The sequence below is a fragment of the Octopus sinensis genome, linkage group LG25 (genome assembly GCF_006345805.1).
Source record: "Octopus sinensis linkage group LG25, ASM634580v1, whole genome shotgun sequence".
Classification (NCBI taxonomy): domain Eukaryota; kingdom Metazoa; phylum Mollusca; class Cephalopoda; order Octopoda; family Octopodidae; genus Octopus; species Octopus sinensis.
This window is the reverse complement of record NC_043021.1, coordinates 13266391-13291376: the sequence shown is the minus strand read 5'-3', so window position 1 is coordinate 13291376 and position 24986 is coordinate 13266391. Positions and strand designations below refer to the sequence as shown.

At 40.1% G+C, this 24986-nt stretch overlaps 1 protein-coding gene and 1 non-coding gene across 6 annotated transcripts in view; one reads left to right on the top strand and one right to left on the bottom strand.

The window, feature by feature from the left end:
* The window catches only part of LOC115224317 (LIM domain kinase 2), a 248799-nt gene that overhangs the window by 201153 nt on the left and 22660 nt on the right, over window positions 1-24986 (top strand). The window contains exon 1 of one of the 5 annotated variants that reach the window (XM_029795168.2): window positions 12802-12955. The exons of the other annotated variants lie outside the window; for them this stretch is intronic. Within the exon in view, the coding sequence (XP_029651028.1) occupies window positions 12930-12955 (26 nt within the window). The 5' untranslated portion in view covers window positions 12802-12929. Of the gene's footprint in view, window positions 1-12801; window positions 12956-24986 lie in introns of those variants that run through there. 5 annotated transcript variants of the gene reach the window in all.
* Trnal-cag lies at window positions 12284-12367 on the bottom strand. Its single transcript has one exon. It is a non-coding gene; the product is annotated as a tRNA-Leu (tRNA).

The following is a 24986-nucleotide window of genomic DNA, read 5'->3' as shown; positions in this document are numbered from 1 at the left end:
TTAAGGATGTTGAATAAAACACAGATGTTTCCAGAGGTGAATTATTTAAACCCCAAAGAATTCCTCTCAACACATGGCTATGATGCTCCCCAACTACTTCTGCTCGTGATCAGAGCTGAACATATCGTCAACCACTAAGGGACATGCTCAACTGGTTACGGTCAAACAACTGACAAGCAAATCTGTGGTATTGAGCAGAACATTTGCTGTAGCCCATCTTCTATACCAAGACAAAACAATGTACATGATAATAACACTCCCAATCAGTTGAGATCAGAAGTTATGAGAGCCACTGCCTGCACGAAATATCTCGTGACAACCATACGTAGGGTGAAATGAAACTGACGGCTTAAAAGGTTTACAGATTTGTAATTTAGACCAATGAATCATTTTATCATTATCACTGTTATCATCATCATCATTTTAATGTTGACTTTTCTATGCTTGCATGGTTTGGATGGCATTTGTTGAGGCTGATTTTCCACAGCTGGATGCTCTTCCTGTCGTCAGCCTTCATTTGCTTCCAAATAAAGTAGTGTCTTCTCCCTATACCAGACATGTTTTCTTAAAAGACTGAAATCTAAGGCATCACTTGCATAATGGTGACAACTATCATATGTAATGTCAAGGAGAAGTAACACACACATACATGTGATTAAATTTGGTAGACAGGAACTGATGTATGTGTATGTATGTATATACATATAAAGCACCATCCGATCGTGGCCGTTTGCCAGCCTTGTCTGGCACCTGTGCCAGTGACACGTAAAAAGCACCCACTACACTCACGGAGTGGTTGACGTTAGGAAGGGCATCCAGCTGTAGAAACACTGCCAGATCAGACTGGGCCTGGTGCAGCCTTCTGGCTTCCCAGACCCCAGTTGAACTGTCCAACCCATGCTAGTATGGAAAACGGACGTTAAACGATGATGATGATGATATATATCAACCACATAGTTCCCAGTTCAGTCCCACTGCATGGCACCTTGGGTAGATGGAAACTGAAAGAAACCTGTCATATATATATATATATGTGTGTGTTTGTCCTCCTACCAATGGTTGACAATCTACATCCCTATAACTTAGCGGTTCGGCAAAAGAGGCAGATAGGATAAGTACTAGGTTTACAAAGTCCTGGGGTGAATTTATTCAACTAAAAACCCCCTTTAAGGCAATGCTCCTGGATGTCCACAGTCAACTGTCAGTTTCTGTCCACCAAATCCATTCACATGGCTTTGGTTGACCTGGGGACTATAAGGTGTGTGTGTGCTGCTTCCCCAGTACACTCTGTAAAGTGGTTAGCTTTAGGAAGGGTATCCAGTTGTAAAAACCATGCCAAAGCAGACAAATGGAGTCTGGTCAACCCCTATCAGGCCGTCCAACCCATGCAAGCATGGAGAACAGATGTTAAAAGACAATGATGATATATTTGCCTTTCATAAAACCCAAATTACCCTAATGATTGAAAAAAAAAAATTGCTCGCCCCCCTCCACAGACACACATAAAACACACTTCATTTTTTCAGGAATGGTGCAATATATCATGCATAGACACCAGGGAAATATTTCCTGTCAATGCCGGTGGCAAGTGGCCGATGCCAAGTGACACATGAGAAGCTTCTTTCAAGTGTTGGGCCTCACGGAAGCAATGACAAATAACTGAGACCTTTGTTGGCGCTACGGCATGCTTAAGAAGAAGACCCATGAAGCTAAGTAAAATCACAAACCCGGCAGATACTGGTGTCATGCAATTGGCACCTGTGCCAGTGACAAGTAAAAGCATCCATTACACTCTGAGTTGTTGACGTAAGAAAGGGCATCCAGCCATAGAAACCTTGCCAAATCAGACTGGAGTCTGGTGCAGCCTTCCAGCTTGCCTGCATGGACAATGGATGTTAAATGATGTATCACAAATGATAAACATTTATGTGCTTACTCTGATGTATATATATATATATATATATATATATATATTTCTGTGTGTGTGTGTGTATTAAAGTTCGATTGCAATTGCTTATGAACTCTTCTTACTAAAATGGCCTTGTGTTGTGCTGAACCAGTCAATATAAATCCTCATCATTTTCAGTTTTGTCATACAAACTGATAATCTTATTATTTAGAATTACTTGAAGATTAGCCATTGCATCCACACACACACACACGACATGTGTGTTCTCTCTTTCTCTCTCTCTCTCTCTTGCTCATACATGTTCTTAAATCTTTTGCACACTCTTGATATTAAATCCTTGGTATTTATTCTATGTTTTTACTGTAAACAAGCTCATTACTCTCAATCTAGTTGCTTTACAAGCTATTGCTACTCCTGACTGTGTATATCTATATACACATCAATCCATCCATTGGTAAATATCACTGCATGTACATATATATATATATATTGACACAGGCGTGGCTGTGTGGTAGGAAGCTTACTTCCCAACCACATGGTTCCGGGCACTTTGGACAAGCGTCTTCTACTATAGCCTCGAGCCGACCAAAGCCTTGCGAGTGGATTTGGCTGACGGAAACTGAAAGAAGCCTGTTGTATATATATATATGATGATGATGATGTGTGTGTTTTTGTGTTTGTCCACCACATAACTGGTGTTGGTGTGTTTACGTTCCTGTAACTTAGCGGTTCAACTCAAGAGAACTATAGAATAAGTACTAGACTTTGAAATAAAATAGTCCAGGGGTTGATTTTTTTCGCCTAAAACCATTTGAGGCGGTGCTCCAGCATGGCCACAGTCAACTAACTGAAACTAGTTAAATAAAAAAATATATATATATATATATGTATACAAACATTACATGCCTGCATAATTCCATAGACCTCTCAAAAATATCGACACCCCTCCTCATAACGGTTCATCAGTGGATGCTGCCTGATACTTCAAACTTGTCTTATGCACTTGGCATGTCTACTAAGTACTAGATTAAGTATTTAAACGCATCAAATGACATTTTGTTTCTTGAAATAAGTCTTTCCAAAATGGTGTGTATTTACTTTCCAGATACCTGCGTGTATATAAATATATGCATCCATCCATCTTGATGTCTTATTTTTACAAGATCGGAAAGTTGAACTGTGAATTTTTATGCTTTTTTCTTTTCTTTCTTCATCTCCTTATTCCTGTCCTCCATGTCGACATTTCCTTAATCTATACCCTCCCCATTTTCTTTATTTGTCTCCGATGACAGAATATCCCAAAGAATTGGACTGGTTCTCTTGTTTGGCTCAAAGATAAAGGCATTTCCTATAAGGCTCCAAAACTGAACAAACAAATTGGACTGGTTTTCTTGCTTGGCTCAGAGATAAAGGCATTTCCTATAAGGCTCCAAAACTGAACAAACAAATTCGACTGGATCTCTTGTTTGGCTCAAATATAAAGGCATTTCCTATAAGGCTCCAAATCTGACCACAAGAATTGAACTGTATCTGTTGCTTGGCTCAGAGATAAAGGCATTTCCTATAAGGCTCCAAAACTGAACAAACAAATTGAACTGGTTCTCTTGTTTGGTTCAAAGATAAAGTCATTTCCTTTAAGGCTCCAAAAACAACAAAATCTTGCAAAAAATTTTAACATCTCAAACTGTGTAGCAACCAACATAAGGTTGGATATTCCTGACACAGCTTTTAGAGCACACTCATCCATCCTGATGAAGAATCAGGATATAAAATATGAAGCATTCGTGTTATCATAACATAGTAATGCGGAATCTTGTCGAGCTTCTCTGGGAGCAGTAATAGTATCAATTGCGACGAGAGTCACCAAATGCTGACAGTGATGGGCAAAAGCATTCCAGTTGGGTGCGTGTGATTGTGCGTGCATTGCTTGCCCCCCTCCACACACACACACACACACTCACACACATAAAACACACTTCATATTTTCAGGAATGGTGCAATATAGAACATAGAACTCAAAGTAAGATTCAAGGAGACAGAAGGAAGCTGATTATAATATCATTAATTTCTTTTGGCTGTTTTCAGTAAAGGTTTATGCCTGATATATATATATATATATATGTGCGTGAGTGTGTATATATATGTGTGTGTATGTGCGTGTGTGTGTATATGTGTGTGTATGTGTATATATGTGTGCATGTATGTGCATATGTGTCTATATGTTTGTGTGTATGCATGTGTCTATATGTCTCTTTCTCTCTCTCTCTCTCTCTCTCTCTCTCTATATATATATATATATATATCTATATATATATATATATATATATATATATATATAATATACACACACACACACACACAACACACACACCACACACACACACACACACACACACGTATGATGTAGCAGCATATACAGAAAATGTATATATTCTCTCAGAGATTGATAGACATCATGTCTCTACATCTACCCTCTTCCCCCACCCTTAAACTCTTTGGCTCCTCCATATTTTTTTTATCACAACTAAAGGTTTCTTTCTCTCTAGATGGTTCTGTCCTTTTTTTCTATCTTTCTTTCTCTTTATTCTATCCCTATTCCTTCTCTTTCTAAGTCTTTCCGGGGGGGGGGTTCACCACTTCAGTTCCTTGTTGCCACTCATTCACACTTCAATGCACATGACAGCATCTCTTCTAAATCTCTCTCTGTCTCTCTTCTGGTACTCACACACACACACACACACACACCAACATCTTTTTGTCTTCTGGTACAGTCTCTCTCTGTCTCTCTCTCTTCTGATACATCTTTCTCTTTGATGCATCTCTTTCTCCTGCTATCTGGTACATCTTCCATTCTCTCTTTATCTCTCCTCCCTTCTCACCTCTCTCTCTCCCTCTCCTCCCCCTCTCTCCTCTCTCTCCCTCTCTCATTCCCTCTGTGATTCATCTCATTTTTTCTCTCACACAACACTCTTTCTCATTTTCTAATACATCTCTCATTCTCTCTCTCTCTCCCTCCCTCCCCAATCCGCAAGCTCTTTACCACTCCTCTCTCCCTCCAAACTCCAAAATATCTCTTAGTTCCTATCCAGTGACTTACTGCAGCCACTCTGGCAATGGAGAAGGAGACAAGCCAACCCTGCCACACCCTGCTGCAGAAGTTGATAAGACAAACAAGGAGTGGGTTAGCCTGTATACATAATATTCTGGTCTCCTCTCACATATTGAGAGGGTCAACTCTACTTCAGAAAGATAACCAAGACAAAATCATGGTCATGTGTGTATGGATGTATACGTATGGTTGTGGACATATGTGTGTATGGCGGGTGTCTGTCTCTTTGCATATGTCTGCAAGTTTCTCTGTATGCATCTATGTATGACTCTAATTTAATAAGTGGATTAATCTGTTGATCAAATAACTGGAATATTTGTCAATGGTACTTGCACTTTATAAAGATAACAACAATATATATATATATATATATATATATATACACACACACACACACACATGCTTATGAATATATTTATAAACATATATATACATACATGTATAGACATATATATGCACACACATAGATATATATAGGCACAGGAGTGGCTGCGTGGTAAGTAGCTCGCTTACCAACCACATGGTTCCGGGTTCAGTCCCACTGCGTGGCACCTTGGGCAAGTGTCTTCTTTTATAGCATCGGGCCGACCAAAGCCTTGTGAATGGATTTGGTAGATGGAAACTGAAAGAAACCGGTCGTGTGTGTATATATATATATATGTGTGTGTGTGTGTATGTTTGTGTGCCTGTGTTTGTCTCACAATCATCGCTTGACAACTGATGCTGGTGTGTTTGCGTCCCCATAACTTAGCGGTTTGGCAAAAGAGACTGATAGAATAGTACTAGGCTTACAAAGAATAAGTCCTAGGAACGATTAGCTCGACTAAAGGCGGTGCTCCAGCATGGCCACAGTCAAATGACTGAAACAAATAAAAGATATATATATATAGATAGATAGATAGATACGCACACACACACACGTATGTGTATACAAATATGTATAAATGTATAGATATACATCTGTTTGTGTGTGTGTGTGTGTGGAAATGGGGTGATGGGTCGATAACCTTTTTATTTCAAATGTTCTTTATATAAACTGTATGTGTATGAAGTGACTTTGTTTGAAAGGATGTGTTGCTAAATATAACCCAACCAGCAGGCAAACCAACCAACCAGTCAACCATCCAAAGACCATTCAGTATCCTGGTGGAGGATGGCCGGGGGGCGGGGGCTAGCTGTGGTGGCAATGGAGAACGACTTTGTAGGCGCCAATACTTTGGCTTTTATTTCTTCTTTGGGCAGGCCAATCATTTCAGTGAGAGCGAAATTCCTTTGCATTTTTGGGAGCTGTGGAAGTGTAGTTAGGATAGGGGCGTGGATGGCACCGATTCTACAAGGAGGGGATAACAGACAAGTGTCACATGTCCTTTCAGAATGATGGTGATGATGTTCAAGGGGTCGTTTTTTTTTTGTTTATTTTTATCCTAGCTGTAAAGTTAGTTTCTTGGCAGAATTCTGGTTTAAGAACCCCCTATAACCCCGCAACTTTTTTTAATATTTTTTTTGGAATTTTCAGAAAATGTGAGTTTGTGTTCTACACAAAGGAACTCCTACGATTGCGCAAAAAAAAAATTTTTTTTTTTTTGATATGTCATTTACGGGCAATTTAACTGTTATTTCTAGCACATCTTATGACCACCTAATACTTTCCTTGTTTCTATCACTCTAACATGTATTGATGTTTTTCAGTATTTTTCTCCTGCTAAACACATTTAATAGAGAATTATGATGTACCTATTTCTTTATTACCCACAAGTAGAGAATGATGATGTACCATCACCACCCTCACGCCATCGCCACCCTAACGCCACCACCATCGTCACCCTTGCACCAATGCCACCACCACCACTGACACCCCCTTACTCCAGAGTATTTTACATGGTATTTCAATATGGAATTTTGCCATTGTATTGGGTTGATGAAACTGAAGAGCACAAAGCAGAATAAACTGAGAAGAGAGGGGGGGGGGTTGCATTTGGGGAGGGATATGGAGAGAGAGAGTGAGAGAGAAAGAATGAAAGAGAAAGAAAGAAAGAATGAGAGAAACACAGCCATGAGAAAAGAACAGAATGCAGGCCTTAGTATTGGTAAAAAATGGTCATGACTTGACAGTTGCAAGTTTTGTTGCTTAGAAATTTTGAGATTGTATATTTTATAGTGGCATTGAAGGGTAGGTGTGATAGGCTGGATCTGGTAGCATATTTAGCCTGGATATGGCCAGTTTAACTGCTAAAGGATTAAACTTAAGGGCACTTATGCTCCACACTTGAGACAGTATCACAGAGGATTGCAAAAAGTCTGCCCACAGTGCACTGGTGCATTGCAAGGCATTTCTAGATGTGCCACATATTTTCGCTATCCAACCAATAGGGTTTCAGGTTCAGTACCACTGCATGGCACCTTGGGGGCAAGTGTCATCTTTTATGGCTTCAGGTCAACCAAACAAAACCTTGTGAGTGGACTTTGTGGACAAAAACTGAAGGAAGCCTGATGTGTATATATGCACGTGTGTGTGTAAACATGAGTGTTGACAACTGGAAAGGAACTGGCTGTAGAAAGTGTTGTGCACTAAACAGGGCTGGCACTAGGAAGTGCAGGGCCCAATTAGAGAATTATCAGTTGGGCCGTCTACTCCACAAAAGCTGAAGGTTGATGTTTTATGCTTTGTGTAATATACCAGTCCCAGCCAAAAAAAGCATTGAGGGCTTGAGGCTCCACCATTAGCCACAATGGCATACAACGAATTCATCATCACATCCTCCACTTGAGCATGTGCACTGAGCCCTTTCTTGATGCAGGGCTCAATTAGGGCAGATTTAATTGGTTTGAAACCGCCCGTGGCTACGAATTCCTTCTGACGCATGCAAGCATGGGGGAAAAAGTGGATGCTAAAACGATAAGAATGATGATGAAAGCTGCAACCTCTAATTCACGCGATTTTTCTTTGCCCTTGAAAAAAATAGTGTTTCCTTACAGACTTTTTGTGTTTGTTTGTTTTTTCTTTCTTTTATTTGTCTTTAAGGAAATTTACTCTGTTTTTGGTGACTTAAAAGTTTTCATTCAGTTTCATATTTCCTACTCTTTGCTGGTTCCTCTGTCATCAGCTTTCATTTGAAACAATTTATTTTGGAACAACATGAAAAAAAATATTCTCCAGTTTACATAAATATTGGGATTTCACTATTTCTCTCCCCCTCTTTCCCTCTTCATCTATTTCCTTCCAATTTTTTTTTCTTTCTTATATGCTTTTCCAATTTTTTTCTTATATCCTTTTCTTCTTTTCCTCTCCTCTCTTCTTTCCCTCGTACACCTCCCCACCTCTCTCTCTCTCTCTCACACATCTCAGTCACCCTTTTCTTTTTCTCTCTCTCCCTTTCACTGTTCTCCATATATCTCATTCCTCTTCCTTTTCCTACTTTTTCTCCCATCTACACCTCCACATCTCTCTCTCTCTCTCTCTCTCACAGTCTCCCTTTTCTTTTTCTCTCTCTCCCTTTCACTGTTCTCCATATATCTAATTCCTCTTCCTTTTCCTACTTTTTCTCCCATCTACACCTCCACATCTCTCTCTCTCTCTCTCTCACATCTCAGTCACCCTTTTCTTTTTCTCTCTCTCCCTTTCACTGTTCTCCATATATCTCATTCCTCTTCCTTTTCCTACTTTTTCTCCCATCTACACCTCCACATCTCTCTCTCTCTCTCTCTCACATCTCAGTCTCCCTTTTCTTTTTCTCTCTCTCCCTTTCACTGTTCTCCATATATCTAATTCCTCTTCCTTTTCCTACTTTTTCTCCCATCTACACCTCCACATCTCTCTCTCTCTCACATCTCAGTCTCCCTTTTCTTTTTCTCTCTCTCCCTTTTCACTGTTCTTCTTTCCTACTTTTTTTCTCTCCTCACATGCTTTACCTTCTTACTCTGTCTCTCTCCCCTCTCCATTCACTTGCACCTTTCACAATCTCTTACATCCTTCCTCCCTCTCTCTCTCTCTTACCTTCTCTCTCCCTCTCCCCCACGTCTTTCTTTATGTTCAATAATACCCTAATTAAATAAACTGTTGAAATACTAGAGAGGGGGGAGAGAAAAAGAACATACGATTTTTCCTTTGACATGCATGTTATGCGCGTCTATTTAAACAAGAGAAAGAGCGAGCGAGGGAGAGAGAGAGAGAGAGACAGAGCGCGCGCGCGCGCGTGTGTGTGTGGGGGGGGGTTTCATACCTTTTCCAATGCAATTTACTAAAAGTAAATCGTTCAGCTGCTGACTCAGTTGTGTAACAAATAAGAAGTGAACCCATAATTAAAAGCTTCCCGTTTTCGGGTTTTATTTATTTATTTATTAACTTCGTTCTCACCCCCATTGACGCGCACATTTTATTTATTTATTTTGTGTGTGTGTGTGTGTGTGTGTGTTCAAGTTTCCTTTTCTGTTCCGTGGGGGTAACCGGGAGTGACATTGTTGTAGAGTGGGAGAAGAAGAAAGAAGTCGACGACGGATATTTCATTCATTAATTTCCAGTTACGACGCTGTTGGTATGTTGTAAGAGAAGTTTAAGGGTACACACACGAAAGGGAAGAAAGGCAGGCAGGAAGGCAGGCAAGCAAAGCAGACGATAAGATAGGAATGTTAGGGCCGGCCGTGTTTTGGGAAGGCGGAGAGCGAAACCGAAAAGAAAAAGAAAAAAAGTATGTAGGGAGTTTTGTCGGCAGGGATTTTCGAGAATGTCGAGCTGGGTCAGAGGAGAAAGTTCCCCGCCCCCCGCCTCCTCTCTTGCTCTCTCTCTCTCTCACTCTGCACCATATCTTTCTCGCTTCCCCTCCCCCGTTTCTCCCTCCTCCTCCTCTCGCGCTCTCTCTCTCTGCACCATATCTTTCTCGCTTCCCCTTCCCCCCGTTTCTCCCTCCTCCTCCCCCTCCTCTTTCCTGCGTTAAGGGGATCAATCATGTGACTCATATATATACATAATATATGTGTTTTGTTCTGGCTGTCGAAAGGAAATCTTTCAGTGTCACTTGTTGCTGATGAAGGCTTTCACTCACACACACACACACACACACACATACAAGCTTTACAATTTTTCGATCACTTTTTTCTTTCTCATCTCTCTCTCTCTCTCTGTTCCACTACTCTCTTTCTTTCTCTCTCTCTCTCTTGCTTGCTTCCTTCCTTCTCTTTCTGTACCCAATACGTACGCTTTTTTTAATTTCCTACTCCTTGTTTATTTGTAGTTAAGTTCTGATATTTTGTCTTCCTCATTATTCTCTTTTAATCTCTTTTCTCCGCTCTCATTCTTATTCTCTTCCTCCTCCCCATCTTTCTCACATGCACTCTCTCTCCCCTCCTACTTTCACCCTCCCTCTCTCTCACATTCTTTCTCTTCCTCAATTTTTTTTTCTTCCTTTCACTCTCCCCCCTTTATTTTTCACTCTCCCCCTTCATCATTCCTATCACACACACACACATACAATTTCACACATACACACACATCGTTCGAAACTGTTGACTTCGTCGATTCCCAAGTTTTACCTCTCTGTTCGATATCCAGTTATTTTTTATGTCTGTCGCCTGAGGGTCGCTCAGACACGGATAAGTTCTGCTTGAATACTCTCTTCCTCGTGTGTGTGTGTGTGTGTAAAGAAGTTCCTTGCACGAAACTGTCAGCCCTTAAGTCATTCTTATAACACACACACACACTTGTATTGAGTTTTATATTCTTACTAGCAGTATCGCCCGGCGTTGCTCGGGTTTGTAAGGGAAATAACTATATAAGCATTTTTAGAGAGTTACTTCCCTTATAGATGCCAATTCGGGCTTTCTTAGCCATTTCTGTTTTGGTGTCTTCAAGCCATGAAGTCGTTGTTCTAAAAGAACGCTGGTTTCCTTGACAACGCTTTACGACGTTGATTTCCTTACACTCCCTTCCCCGCAGCTTCACGAGGGAGGGGAGAAGCAAACAGGTGCAGATGTGAGCGTGGACACCAACTCCGCCGCCATCGACACACGAAAAATTATGCATTAAAATGGAATAAAAAATTATGTTAAATTATTTTTAAAATCGTAGACTCATCGTAGACGCGCGCTAATACCCAGACGGGCTCGATTTGAATCACGACTATAAGATACCCGAATTTGGTTAAACTGCACCGCAAAATGTGGAAGTAGTTAGGAATCTAAATCGAAGGGGACAGACACTCACACAACTACAGTTTTATATAGAGAGATTTCTTCCAATAAACGTGTGTATGTGAGTGATTATGTATGAAATACGTGTATGAAGTGCATATATCTATGTACCTCAGGGGTAACTTGAGACAATTCAGCACCACTACACAAAGATAATTGACTCGGTGAAACAGGTGGAGGGGCCAAAAGGAACTGAAGCTCTACTTCATAGAGAGAAGGTGAGAAAGATATACAGTGACATTCACGTAGAAGGTCCTGGAAGCGATAGCTCCCAACTTTGGAATTGAAAGCTATACCAACCATCGAACTGGACGGCACGAACTATAATACCAAAGGCTCCGTCTTCACCATCTCGAATAAGGACCCACAGCTTGGGTTTCAGGGGTCCAAAACTATTCGACATTCTGACAAACAGCTTCAGAGATTTGCAAGGTATGCATGTGGAGGTCTTCAAGGAGCATCTGGACAAATTTTTATCTGAAATACCAGATGGACTCACAATCGCAGCAGGGGCCCCCAAAGAAGAGTAACTTCGTCCAACTCGCTAATTCACCAAAAACAGTACAGAAAGGAGACCCAAACACGCTGGAAGGGCCCCCCAGCCTTTGACTTGAAAATAGTAAAAGATAAAAGATAACTGTCTACCTGTGTATGTATGTATGTATATATAATAACAAAGGGTAAAATTAATTAAGAAGTAATCAGTAATTTTACCAAGTAGAATTCGGCATGAAAAAGACCATTTCATGGTAAGCTTAAGTAATACTTTATAATTAGGGTTCAGCAAAGATTTGCTTCACCACATACCGAAGTTTCGAAATAGCAGTCAAAAAATCTTAGCTATTCCTTCTACTTTAAAAGGGGTTCCCAGAAAAACCAAAGTACTTGAAAACAATCCACGCAGGCAAAAGGGAAAAATAACGAAAATCAATCGATATTAGGTTACCCACGTGCGCGCGTTTCGGAATTAGATCGGTATAAAGAATAAATAAATAAATAAATAAATAAATGTTTATGTTTTCCAGTTTCAGCTCTTGAGCTGTGGCCATGCTGGGGCACCGCCATTAAAAGAAAAATTAGTTTGTCAGAAGTGGGATTCGAACCCACGCCGGGAAGACCCGACTGCGACCTGAACGCAGCGCCTTAGACCGCTCGGCCATCCTGACTCCTGCTCTCTCTCTCTCTCTCTATATATATATATATATGGACACGGAAATATGACACACACACATATACACACACACACACATGAGAGTGTGTGTGTGTGTCTCTATATATATATATATATATATATATATATAGAGACACACACACACACTCTCATGTGTGTGTGTGTGTATATGTGTGTGTGTCATATTTCCGTGTCCATTTCTCATTAATCGCCCACTCATTCCATGTATTGTCTGCCTCCCCCTCATTCTCTCTCGTTTTCTCTTCAATTCCCTTCCTTTCGCTCCTCCCTCGTTTTTTTTTTTTTTTTGTCTTTCTCATTCATAACTTAAGCCTCTCTCATTCTCCCCCTCACACTCTTTGCTTCTTCAGTCTTTCCTCCTCCTCCCCCTCTAACTTCCTCTCTTCCCCTTTCTTCTGCTCTCTTGTTTCACATTTTCGTTTTTGTCTCCGCCGTGAGGAAACACTTTATTTATCACCCGTTATCTCCAAATACGAAAGGAAGGACGGCTAACCTTCCTCACGTTTTCGGTTATATACAAAGCCATCTACTAAAGCATGGTCTACAACAACTCACATATATTGTAAGTATTTCTGCAAATTTTTATCGAATGGTTCCCCCCTCACGTTTCCCTTGCCTTCGCAATTCTCTCAAGTTTCCTAAGACTCATTCTTTACTATTTACTTTGAAGGAAACACGTCTGCCGGAGAGAAATAAGACGGGAGTTCTTCCTTAAAAATTGTTGTTCAGTCCCAGGTCAGCTCCGACTGGTCAGGAACAACTTCGGTCATTTTTGAAGTTTAACATTTATTTTGACAATTGTCATTTTGTCCCTTCTCTCCATTTCTCACGCTTGCATACACACGAACACTCGAACAAACACACACACACACTCTCTCGTACATACACTCACACACAAACACTCACGTGCATGCACGTGCACACAGATACACACACGAATATGTATCCATGTATTATAGGCCCTATATTCTCCAGTAGCTATGACACTCAGTTACTATGGTAACGCTTGATGTAAATAAATGAAAACTATGACTAAGTATTTGTGGGGCACAATTTGTCTTTGTCACAATACTCCCTTCCGACACCCGGTAATCTCCTATTTCAGCGTCCTAAATTGCAAAAAATTCATTTGTGAACAACAGTTCGACTCTAAAACAGTGTCAAGCAGGAAACCGATGCATAGCACTGCTGACCCTAATTCACGACGATCCACATCCCCGTAAAATGTGTTGCAACCCCTGGCCTCCGTAGGTGCTATTTACCGTAAGTGCGATTTAGGTGCTCCCTAAATGCTATTTACCTAGGTCTCGAAGCGTTGTTGTCTAGAAAACAGGTTATAGAACTGTCTCCTGATTCTAGTTTAGGACCCTCGCGGTTTTCCAAAAGCTCTTACTTTAATATAATAATGAAATTATTGTATACAGTGCTCAGGTGCACCACAACTCTATTTAATATCTATTTAATCAGCCTTAAAGTATACGTAGAAAAATGGGACATTGTAGGTATACTGAATAAACCAATATTTATCAACCTGGATCCGTATGGTCCTTTGGGGGTCCATGAAAAAATGTTGCTTTAGATTTTATTAATGTATTTATTGTAAGAAACAGGTTTCTTTAACGTTTTTACAATTCAGCCTACACAAGTTAATGTGTGAAAAGCAAAATAAGAATTTTGAAAAAAGTAACTATAAAACTAAACTTTAAAACATTCAATGGCAATGGGGGTCCATACAATGAAATGGTAATCAAAGGGGGTCCATAGATAGATTTTTTTTTAATGGTTGAGAACTGTTGGTATGTACTGTCAAAGTATTTTGGAAAACGTAGGGAATGAAAAATTCAGACGTGTAAGGGACGTAATAATACGCCTCGACTTACGACCACAAAAAATATGTAGATAAACGAATAATCGATTTTGGGACGTTGGGCAGCTGCTCGGAGGATAACTATGGCAGCATCTGGCAACGCAAGCCTCTCTCAGACTCAGGCATCCACTGCTTGTCACTATCTCTCACTCAGTCGCTTTCAAGCATCAGCTGTGTTTGAATGAAAATAGTGTTGAAAAATTTAAACCCGACATACGACCAGATCGATTTTCGACCTGTCAGTCGGAACGGAACTCGGTCTTAAGTCGAGGAGAAGGTGTAATCGAAGAAGATCGGGTACATCCTGTATATACCCTTTCTCTTCACTTCAAATGGGTTCAGTCCCACTGCGTGGCACCTTGGGCGAGTGTCTTCTACTTCTACTATAGCCTCGGGCCGACTAAAGCCTTGTGAGTAGATTTGGTAGACGGAAACTGAAAGAAGCCCATTTATATGTGTGTGTGTTTGCCCCCCACCCCCAACATCGCTTGTCAACCGATGCTGGTGTGTTTACGTCCCCGTAACATAGCGGTTCGGCAAAAAGAGAACCGATAGAATAAGTACTAGGCTTAACAAAGAATAAATCCTGGGGGGTCGATTTGCTCGACTAAAGGCGGTGCTCCAGCATGGCCGCAGTCAAAATGACTGAAGCAAGTATAAAAAAATAATAATAAAAAGCCTGTTATGCGAACGCCAAATATGTTTCACTTTTTTATCACAAGTTGCTCACCACAACTTGTCCTTTTGTTCTCCTGTCCCTATTTATGTCAAACGATCCTATTTAATATTTCCGTCTCCTGGCAAATGACAAGTTATATATCTCGACTGGCGCTATGTATACATATATACATACATATGTATGTATATATACGTACACGTATACATACGTGTGTGTGCATAAACATAGTCTTGTACACAATATACATCCGGCCATACTGATCGTTCCTTTAGCTATTTGAGGAATGTGTGTGTGTATAAATATCTATCTATTTGTGTGTGTGTGATTATGCTTGTATTTATGTATTCAGATAGGTGAGAAGTGAACCCTAGATTTATTGCTCTGTGTGTGTGTGTGTCTGTGTCTATTCAGGGCTGGGGAAACTTTTATTGTAGGTTCAACTTAGATATTGCTCCGCCACCAACGCCGTCGTCATTTGAGTCAGACTGCTCATTTAATTTTAACGATCAGTGCTACTAAATATGATATGATTTATGTGAAGCTCCCGAATATATTACTGGTACATGTAGTTTAGATGATACACTTACAGAATAAAAGATCTGCAACGGTTGATTTTTAAAAAGAAAAAAGATAAGAATTGTTAACCAAAGGAGTTTTGTATTACTTAAGAACAGTGGTCCCGGTGCGCGCACTCGCGCACCCGCGCTAGCTAGTCGTGACTAGTCGATCCTACAACGACTACCTAGCAAAGTAAATAAAACAAAATAATTTTTTTACACAAAGTAAATAATTTTTGTTAAACAAAGTAAATAAAACAAAAACACAAAGTAAATTTTTTTTAAACAAAGTAAATAAAACACAAAAACACAAAGGATCGACTAGTCATGACTAGCTTGCGCGAGTGCGCGCACCGGGACCACTGTTCTTAAGTAGTACCAGGAGCTTTTTTTTTTTTTTTTTTTTGTTAATATTTCTATTTCTTTCCGAGGGGTAGAACTTCCTAAAGTTGGTGGCCCCATATATATATAACTGCTCTACTTCAAAACACCCGTTTGTCTTGGCCTGCCTGTCTGTCTAGTGTGTGTGTGTAAAAAAGAAAGAAATAAATTTTTCAGAAGTTTGTTTATATAAATATATATTACTTGGTACAGTTTCCGCCCTGAAAGTGTCAACTAATGTATTTTGTTGTAATTTAATCATTTCTGGTGCGTGGTGGTGGTTTGTGTGTGTGTTATTATATTGACGGGTTTGCGGCTGGAATTAGTACATACACTTAAATTATTTGTTACACAAAGTAACATAAGAGGGGGACGAAACTGGAATGTTGTCGGCCGACCTGCTACAAATAGCAGCCGAGTAGCTTCGAATCAAACGCTTCCGTCTTGAGATAAACAAAGAAGGAAGGGCTTGAGTAATTGTAGTGATAGATATACTGGAACGTGATGGCCACGGCAGGATCCCCTTTTGATTTATAAGCTAGTTGCTCGTTCGTTCAGGGCTAACATGAGGCTTTAACGACACGAAACATGTACGTGTGAATGGATATGAATGGTGGTAAATGCTTATGTGTTTATAAACATGGAAAGAGTTCTAAACGCGTAGTGTTACCATTGTTTATTAAAAAGCGGGCTTCCTAGGCACAGGGTCTCGGGTTCAATCTCACTGTGGGGCGTGTTTGGAAAAATATCTTTTATTATTGTCTCAGGCCGGCCAAAACTACCGGTAGTATGTATTTGTGTGTGTGTGTGTCTTCGTGTCTATGTTTGTCTCCCTCCCACTCCGCCGCTTGACAACCGCTGTTGGTGCGTTTGTGTCCCACATAACTTAGCGTTTCGGCAAAAGAAATCGATAGAATAAGCACCAGGTTCCAAAGCGAGATGCTGGCGTCAATTCATTCGACTAAAAATGTCAAGGCAGTGCCCCAGCATGGCCGCAGTCTAACGACTGAAACAAAGTAAGAATAGAAACAAACAAAAAGTAATGAGATCAATTTGTTCAACTTAAACATTTCAAAGTTGTGCCCCAGCATGGCCGTAGTCCAATGACTGAATTACGTAAGATACATATTTATAAAATGTAGGGCTGGCAGAAACGTTAGCACACCAGGCGAAATGCTTAGCGGTATTTCGTCTGCCACTACTTTCTGAGTTCAAATTCTGCCGAGGTCAACTTTGCCTTTCACCCTTTCGGGGTCAATAAATTAAGTACCAGTTACGCACTGGGGTCGATGTAATCGAATTAATCCCTTTGTCTGTCCTTGTTTGTCCCCTCTGTGTTTAGCCCCTTGTGGGTAGTAAAGAAATAGGTATTTCGTCTGCCGTTACGTTCTAAGTTCAGATTCCGCCGAGGTCAACTTTGCCTTTCATCATTTTGGTGTCAATAAATTAAGTACCAGTTACGCACTGGGGTCGATGTAATCGACTTAATCCCTTTGTCTGTTCTTGTTTGTCCCCTCTGTGTTTAGCCCCTTGTGGGTAGTAAAGAAATAGGTATTTCGTCTGCCGTTACGTTCTGAGTTCAGATTCCGCCGAGGTCAACTTTGCCTTTCATCCTTTCGGGGTCAATAAATTAAGTACCAGTTACACACTGCGGTCGATGTAATCGAATTAATCCCTTTGTCTGTCCTTGTTTGTCCCCTCTATGTTTAGCCCCTTGTGGGCAATAAAGAAATAGGTTATGTATATGTATACAAACACGTACCTACACACGTGTGTGTATGTGTGTTCCTAAACAGTCAGTCAGTACAATTTACTACACAAATGTTGTGCAGTCAAATTTCTTGTCCAAATGAATAATTTATGCACCTCGTAATTAAAATTCTTTATATAGTAACCGCTTTCAATTTTTAGATGTGCATGTGATCTGTATATATTTACTGTTTCCATATTTAGTACAACTGTGGGACGAGATCAGTAAAAAGCCAGACTTGGTTTACTTCTGGTGTGATTTAATTAATCTCTCTTAGAGGGTTAATGTTTTTTGGGTTTTTTTTTTTTTTTGTTATAATTGTAATGTTTTATTTACATCAATGGTGAGCTGGCAGAATTGTTAGCACGCTGGGCAAAATGCTTAGCTGTGTTTCATCCGTCTTTATATTCCGAGTTCAAATTCCACTGGGGTCAACTTTGCCTTTTATCCTTCCAGGTTCGATAAGATGAGTACCAGTTGAGCATCGGGGTCAGTGTTATTGACTTAACCCCTCCCCCGAACTTGCTGGCCTTGTGCCAAAATTTGAAATCAGTATCTAGAAATATAGGTGGGGTTACACTTTTCTGATGTTGCTAAGTGTGCACACCTTGGCCCCTTAACAACTGTGACTGCAGGAGGAATGTGGTAGATTTTTTTTAAAAGTTGACACATCACATTCTTCAAGTCGATAACAACCTCCCTAGTTCTGGGATTCCTTGGACTTCTCTTTTAGTCTTCATTGTCATCATTGTTGTTCTTCTAAATAATTTGTCAGCTCATATTTTACCTCTAGTTATACTCTTTAACCCCCAGGTCTTGTCTCACCAAGCAGACCTATTATCATAGACATTCTGTACCTGACCCAGTGACTGCATTCTCTAAACCTGCAATTTAGGAGCAATTTGGCTGCTATTTTTAATGTGTCGACAGACCGGTTGCATAGAGGCTCCTCTTGCCAGCTTGATATCTGCATATGTATATACATATATCGTGTATACATACATGCGTGCATATAGAAACCATTCCAGACACACACATACACACCCACAACCTGTTGCCATGAGACGATGACCCCCCCCCCAGATTTCTCTCATTGGTTGATGGTTTTGGGGCAGTTTAGTCCTTTTCCGTTTGATCTGCTTCTCTTCAAATACCAATGCAGCTCTCTCACCTGTCCACTTTATACAGATCTCATTGAATCGTCATCTCAAAACCAAAACACCCCAGCGTTACCAAGTCAGTCAGTTGTGCATCAATTCAACTGACCCCAAGGGTGGTGCTTCAGGTCTCATCTGCTTCTGTCTTATTAATTTAACCCATATATGCCCACAAAAAAAATGAAGTCTTAGAATTTCACTGTATTTAGATTAAACGCTATGGTAAGCTTTCACAAGTATGTGGCTGTTAGTATGTGGCTGTTAGCTACAGGTGTCAACTACCTACGGAACATTTCATATGCTCCGTCAGATGCTTCCTGGCAAGTTCATGTCCAAACAAGTAAAAGCAGAATTTACATTGCGAACACACAACCAGATAGATCGGTAGCCACTACACGCATTTTTTTTTCTCTCCTTGTTTTTTTTCTGTGTCCTTTTCTGTAGAAGAGCATAGGCTCAAAACATAAAAGACTTTTTCAATTCCTGAGCGTTATGCTAATACATCTGTTTATTTTATACACCACCTGTCTTCGTCTTTTGTTTTTTTCATGAACTCTTCGTATATATGGGTTATGCTTTTACACAATCTGTTGATGGTGTGAGTACCAGGAGATTTGACCTCGGGGTTGTATGGGTTTGTCTTTGTTTAGTATATTTTTAGTTTCAGTTTCCTTTTAAAAGAGTTTTATGGTATTTCCTTGTGGAAAGTACAGTGCAGAATGTTATTCCTGTTCATTCCATATCTGCATTAATCAGGATGACCTATGATTAAAGGCATTCCAGCTGTGACCATCCTATTTTGCTGAGTATTGAGGTTTCCATTGTATTATTGCTTCTTTTTGTTCTTAAGATGGTATGGGAGATTTGTGTGTTATGTCTAGCAGATTCCTTTGTTGAAGTTGTGGTTTGAGATGTTGAGTTATGGTGATGATAGGGGAACAGGAACAGATTTCTTATTGTTTATGATGATACATGGCTACATCTACCACACACACACACACACACATACACATATGTAAGTATATAAGACACGGTTGAAACAATGGGAAGGCTGTGGCTATCGGCGAGCTGGCAGACACGTTAGCGTGCCGGGCGAAATGCGTAGCCGTATTTTGTCTGCCGTTACGTTCTGAGTTCAAATTCCGCCGAGGTCGACTTTGCCTTTTCATCCTTTCGGGGTCGATAAATTAAGTACCAGTTACGCACTGGAGTTGATATAATCGACTTAATCCGTTCGCCTGTCCTTGTTTGTCCCCTCTGTTTAGCCCCTTGTGGGCAGTGTGTCCCACCCCACCACCACTTAATCTGTGTTGGTGTGTTTACATCCCCATGACTTAGTAGTTTGCCAAAAGAGACCAATAAGAATTAGTACCAGGCTTTAAAAACTCAGTACTGGGGTCAATTCATTCGACTAAAAATTCAAGCCGGTGCCCCAGTATGGCCGCAGCCTAATGACTGAAACAAGTAAACAATAAAAGACAAAACCCAACTACTAGGCTTCTGTGAAGCAGATTCAGAAATCAAGCCTAAAGGAAGTGTATTTGGCTAAGCATGAAGACTATAAGTTTTCTTGGAATTGGTGGAGTGTCAGTAACTTTGAGATTGATGTTATTTCTCCCCCACCTCCATTAATCATTTCTCATGTTCTGTTTGTAGTCTAAACTCACACACATGCACACACACTTCTGTAATGCTCTTTATAAACAAGTCTCCATTCAGCAAATCTGCAAAATTCCCACAAATTTTGGGAGTGGTAGTCATAGTTAGAGGTATATTCAGAAAGATCATCTCCAGTTTATTACTGGGACATTATTGTATTGACCTAGGAGGGACGAAACACAAAAATCACTGAAATTTGAATCCAAAATGTAAAGAAACTTTTTTAAAAGCCTCACAAAGTTTTTTTTTGGGGGGGGGGGGGGGTTTCACCTCTAAGCTTGCAAATTAACTTTGATTAGCAAATTAATTAATTTTTTGACATCATCTCCCTTTTATTTGAGTCATTAGCTATTACCCTAAAAACTCATTATTTTTTATCTTATGTTGTTGTCTTTTTTTTTTTGGTGGGGTGAGGTGCCCTCTAAAACAGATTTCAATAAGGATTTTATTTTCATATTACATTCAGTACATCACCCCTTAATTCATATATCCAATTTCATTCCATATGCCTATTTGATTTATCTCCCTTATCTGTATTGCTTCCTTTCTTCTGCATCCCCATTGCTCTACCAATTCTGCCCTCCATCACTTTTGGTCAACATCATAATGGTTTTGTATCACAGTAGTTTTGCTGTGAGCAAATTTAACTGCTAGTCTAGCTGTCTGCCCCCTCCCCCCCTCGTGACACCGAGAAGTCTGACACATCATCTGAAAGTTGATCTTTGGAACAGTGATTCTTTGATTAAAGTTCATTCCACCCACCCAAATATGGCTTCTTAGTAATCACTCTCTGTTCTCAAGACATTTCAAATAGCAGAAACATTTGATCCCTCTTTCTCTCTCTCAGGAACTATAAATTGCAGACATGAGTCAGTAAGGAAGAACCTTTATATGGTGGTCATTTAACCCTTTTGTTACTGTATTTATTTTGAGTTGCTCTGTGTTTCTTTCAATTACTTTAAATATAACAAGGAATTTTGTAAAATAACTTTGTTATCATTTAGCTAGTGTTAGGAACATAAATTGTGAGTAAAGTTTGGTGGAAGATTTTAATTCAAAATTTATGAAAACAAGACAAAGGGATTAAGTCTATTACATCGACCCCAGTGCGTAACTGGTACTTAATTTATCGACCCCAAAAGGATGAAGGGCAAAGTCGACCATGGCGAAATTTGAACTCAGAACGTAACGGCAGACCGCAAAACATTTCGCCCGGCGTCCTAACGTTTCTGCCAGCTCACCGCCTTATCACCAAGTCTTGGTCACCTGTCACTGCCCAATGCTCAAGCCATGACTATGATTTCCCTTGGCTTGACAGATTTTCTGAAACACAGCATATTGCCCAATATTTGATGGGTGTTTTTTGCATGCCAGTTATGTGGCACTGGCATTGGCGCAACTACGATCTCATTTAGGTTGACGGGTCTTCTCAAGTATAAATAAGCATTACACCTGCATCACCTTACTGGCACTTGTACTGGTGGCATGTGAAAAAACATTCGAGCGAGGTCGTTGCCAGTGATGCTGGACTGGCTCCTGTGCACGTGGCACATAAAAAGCACCTCTTGAGCATGGCCGTTGCCAGTACTGCCTGACTGGCCCTCATGCCAGTGGCATGTAAAAGCACCCACTACACTCTCAGAGTGGTTGGCGTTAGGAAGGGCATCTAGCTGTAGAAACTCTGCCAGATCAGATTGGAGTCTGGTGCAGCCATCTGGTTCGCCAGACCTCAGTCAAATCGTCCAACCCATGCTAGCATGGAAAGCAGACATTAAACGATGATGATGATGATCTGATAGAATAATCGGAATGTAAAGGGCTAAATTGACCATACCCAGCCCAAATATTCTGTTTTCATATTCAAACCAACCTTTCACACCTACTTTACAATGTCATTCTAAAAGGAAACAATCACATCATTGAAATCTCAAAGCTACAAGATATTGCCTTATTAATTCAAAGCAATGCAAATAAATAAGGATTACATTTGACAAACCTGTCAACATTTCATGTTATTTTACATTCCAAATAATGGACAATGTTATTTTGCTAAATTCTTCATTATGTTCAGTATCAATTGAAACAGACAATGTATTTCAACAAAAATTTAACAAAAGAGTTAATAACACACGGAGCCATTAATGCTTTAGCATTTAAGCCGGCTATATCCAGCCCAAATATTTTACTTGTTTTATGTTAAAACTGGCCAGAGCTGGCTTCTCACACTTACCTGACAATGTTATTCTAAAAATAAGTAATCATATAGGCGCAGGAGTGACTGTGCGGTAAGTAGCTTGCTTACCAGCCACACGGTTCTGGGTTCAGTCCCACTGTGTGGCACCTTGGTCAAGTGTCTTCTACTATAGCCTCGGGTCGACCAAAGCCTTGTGAGTGGATTTGGTAGACGGAAACTGAAAGAAGCCCATCTTATATATATACAAGTGAGGTTGTTTGTTTCCACTCTTCTGTGAAAACCTGTCTAGACATGGGGACATATTACCTTGCTTGGAAATGGGCAAGGGCTGACGGGCATCTGGTCATAGGAAACCTGCCTCAAAAAATCCCATCTAACCCATGCAAGCATTGAAAAGAGGATATGGTGAAACGATGATCAACAGGTGATTGATGTCATAAGGGTGCCAAAGCCAATCGACACGACTACAGCAGACACCACAGTGGAAAAAAAACAAAAACTCTGAGAACTGGCTAATAACAGACTTCTCAAAGAGTTCCAGTGGGATCTGCATCCGTGACACTTGTTACAGTTGGACAAAGAAAATTTTGATGACTCTTGAAACAAATTTTAAAATTTAAAGTGAATTTAATAGCTTAACGAGTTTCTAATTGGCTTTTCTATGACGTAGTTGTGGAAATAATTTATTTCTAAGAAAGATCATAAGCCACTCTCCTTACAGTAAAAAACCCAGCTATCACCCATATCTCTCTCTTTAGTGCCTCTTTTGAATTCACAATGCCTCCAAAGGGAGTGTTATGGTTCAAGTTCCAGGCCAGAAACTGATGTCTTGTATGTTATCTCCTTCTTCTCTCTTGACACTTATTTCCCTGAGAGAATACAAATTTCTATTTGTTCTCTGCACCCTCCCCACCAACTGCTTCACTCTTTTTCTATTGATTGCAAGACCCTATGTTGGTGTTTATTGGAAGTGGGGACTGATAAAAGAAATCTTTTGAAAGTGGGGGTGGCTTTTGTGTTGTTGACCTCTGAAGAATAACAGAAAGAAGAGGGGAGGAGGAGGAGGATCTAAATTGTCTTTCATCTTTAAGAACAAGGAAAGAGAGAGAGAGAGAGAGAATGGAATATTTTTATGTTGCAGGTTGATGGTAATTGCTCAGTGATGAATGAATAAAACTCTTGTCAAATATGTGTAAAAATTTTTCCATTTCCCCTTCTGGCTCCTCCTCTTCTTCATCTCTTTCAACTTTCTCCCTGTTTCTTTTTCCTACACAAAAAGGAATATTTCTTTCCTGTCTGTCTGTTGTTTGCTTCTAAAAAAAGAAAAAGAGAAACAAGCGTTTCCTTTTTTTTTTTTGCTAAACACACCGAGACAAAGAACAAGAGTGCCTTCCATGCCGCCTCCCACTCTTATTTTCTGATAAGAAGCCTGAAGATAGGAAGAGAAATAAGAGGGAAGGACGAGGGGGGGTTTCTTGTTTTCTTTTTCTTTCAAGTTTATTTTTCTCTTTATATGGTCTGACTTCAAGTCCCACCACCCACCACCGCTACCACCACTCCTCCATCATTCAATATTTAACTGGATGACCAAAAACATAAAAGGATATCTCTCTTCACTTTGTGTCCAGGATTAGCTTTATGATGAAGTAATTTTCCGGTTTTTGGGTTCTTTCACTTATATATATCCTATTGTCTTAGCCTAAAACAACCATTACTTGTATAGATTTTCATTTTTACTTTACCGATGAATGGAAGGATACTCTTCTGAGAAGTGAGTGAGTTTACAAAAGCTCTTTTTTTTTTTTTTTGTGTGTGTGTGTGTGTATGTGTGTGTGTATGTGTGTGTGTGTGTGTGTGTGTATAGCCCTTAAAGCATTGAGATTACTTTGTCAAATGTAAAGCTTATTTATTATTATTTTAAAACATTTGTGCAGGCGCAGGAGTGGCTGTGTGGCAAGTAGCTCACTTACCAACCACATGGTTCCAGGTTCAGTCTCACTGCGTGGCACCTTGGGCAAGTGTCTTCTACTCTGGTCTCGGGCCGACCAAAGCCTTGTGAGTGGATTTGGTAGATGGAAACTGAAAGAAACCCGTTGTATATATATATATATGTGTGTGTGTGTGTGTGTCTGTGTTTGTCCCCCACCATTGCTTGACAACCGATGCTGGTGTGTTTACGTCCCCGTAACTTAGCAGTTCAGCAAAAGAGACTGATAGAATAAGTACTAAGCTTACAAAGAATAAGTCATGGCCGCAGTCAAATGAGTTGATGTAATCAGCTGGCCCCCTCCCCAAAATATAATAGAAAAGATTATTATGATTAATGATATTGACTTGCCCCTGCCTCTA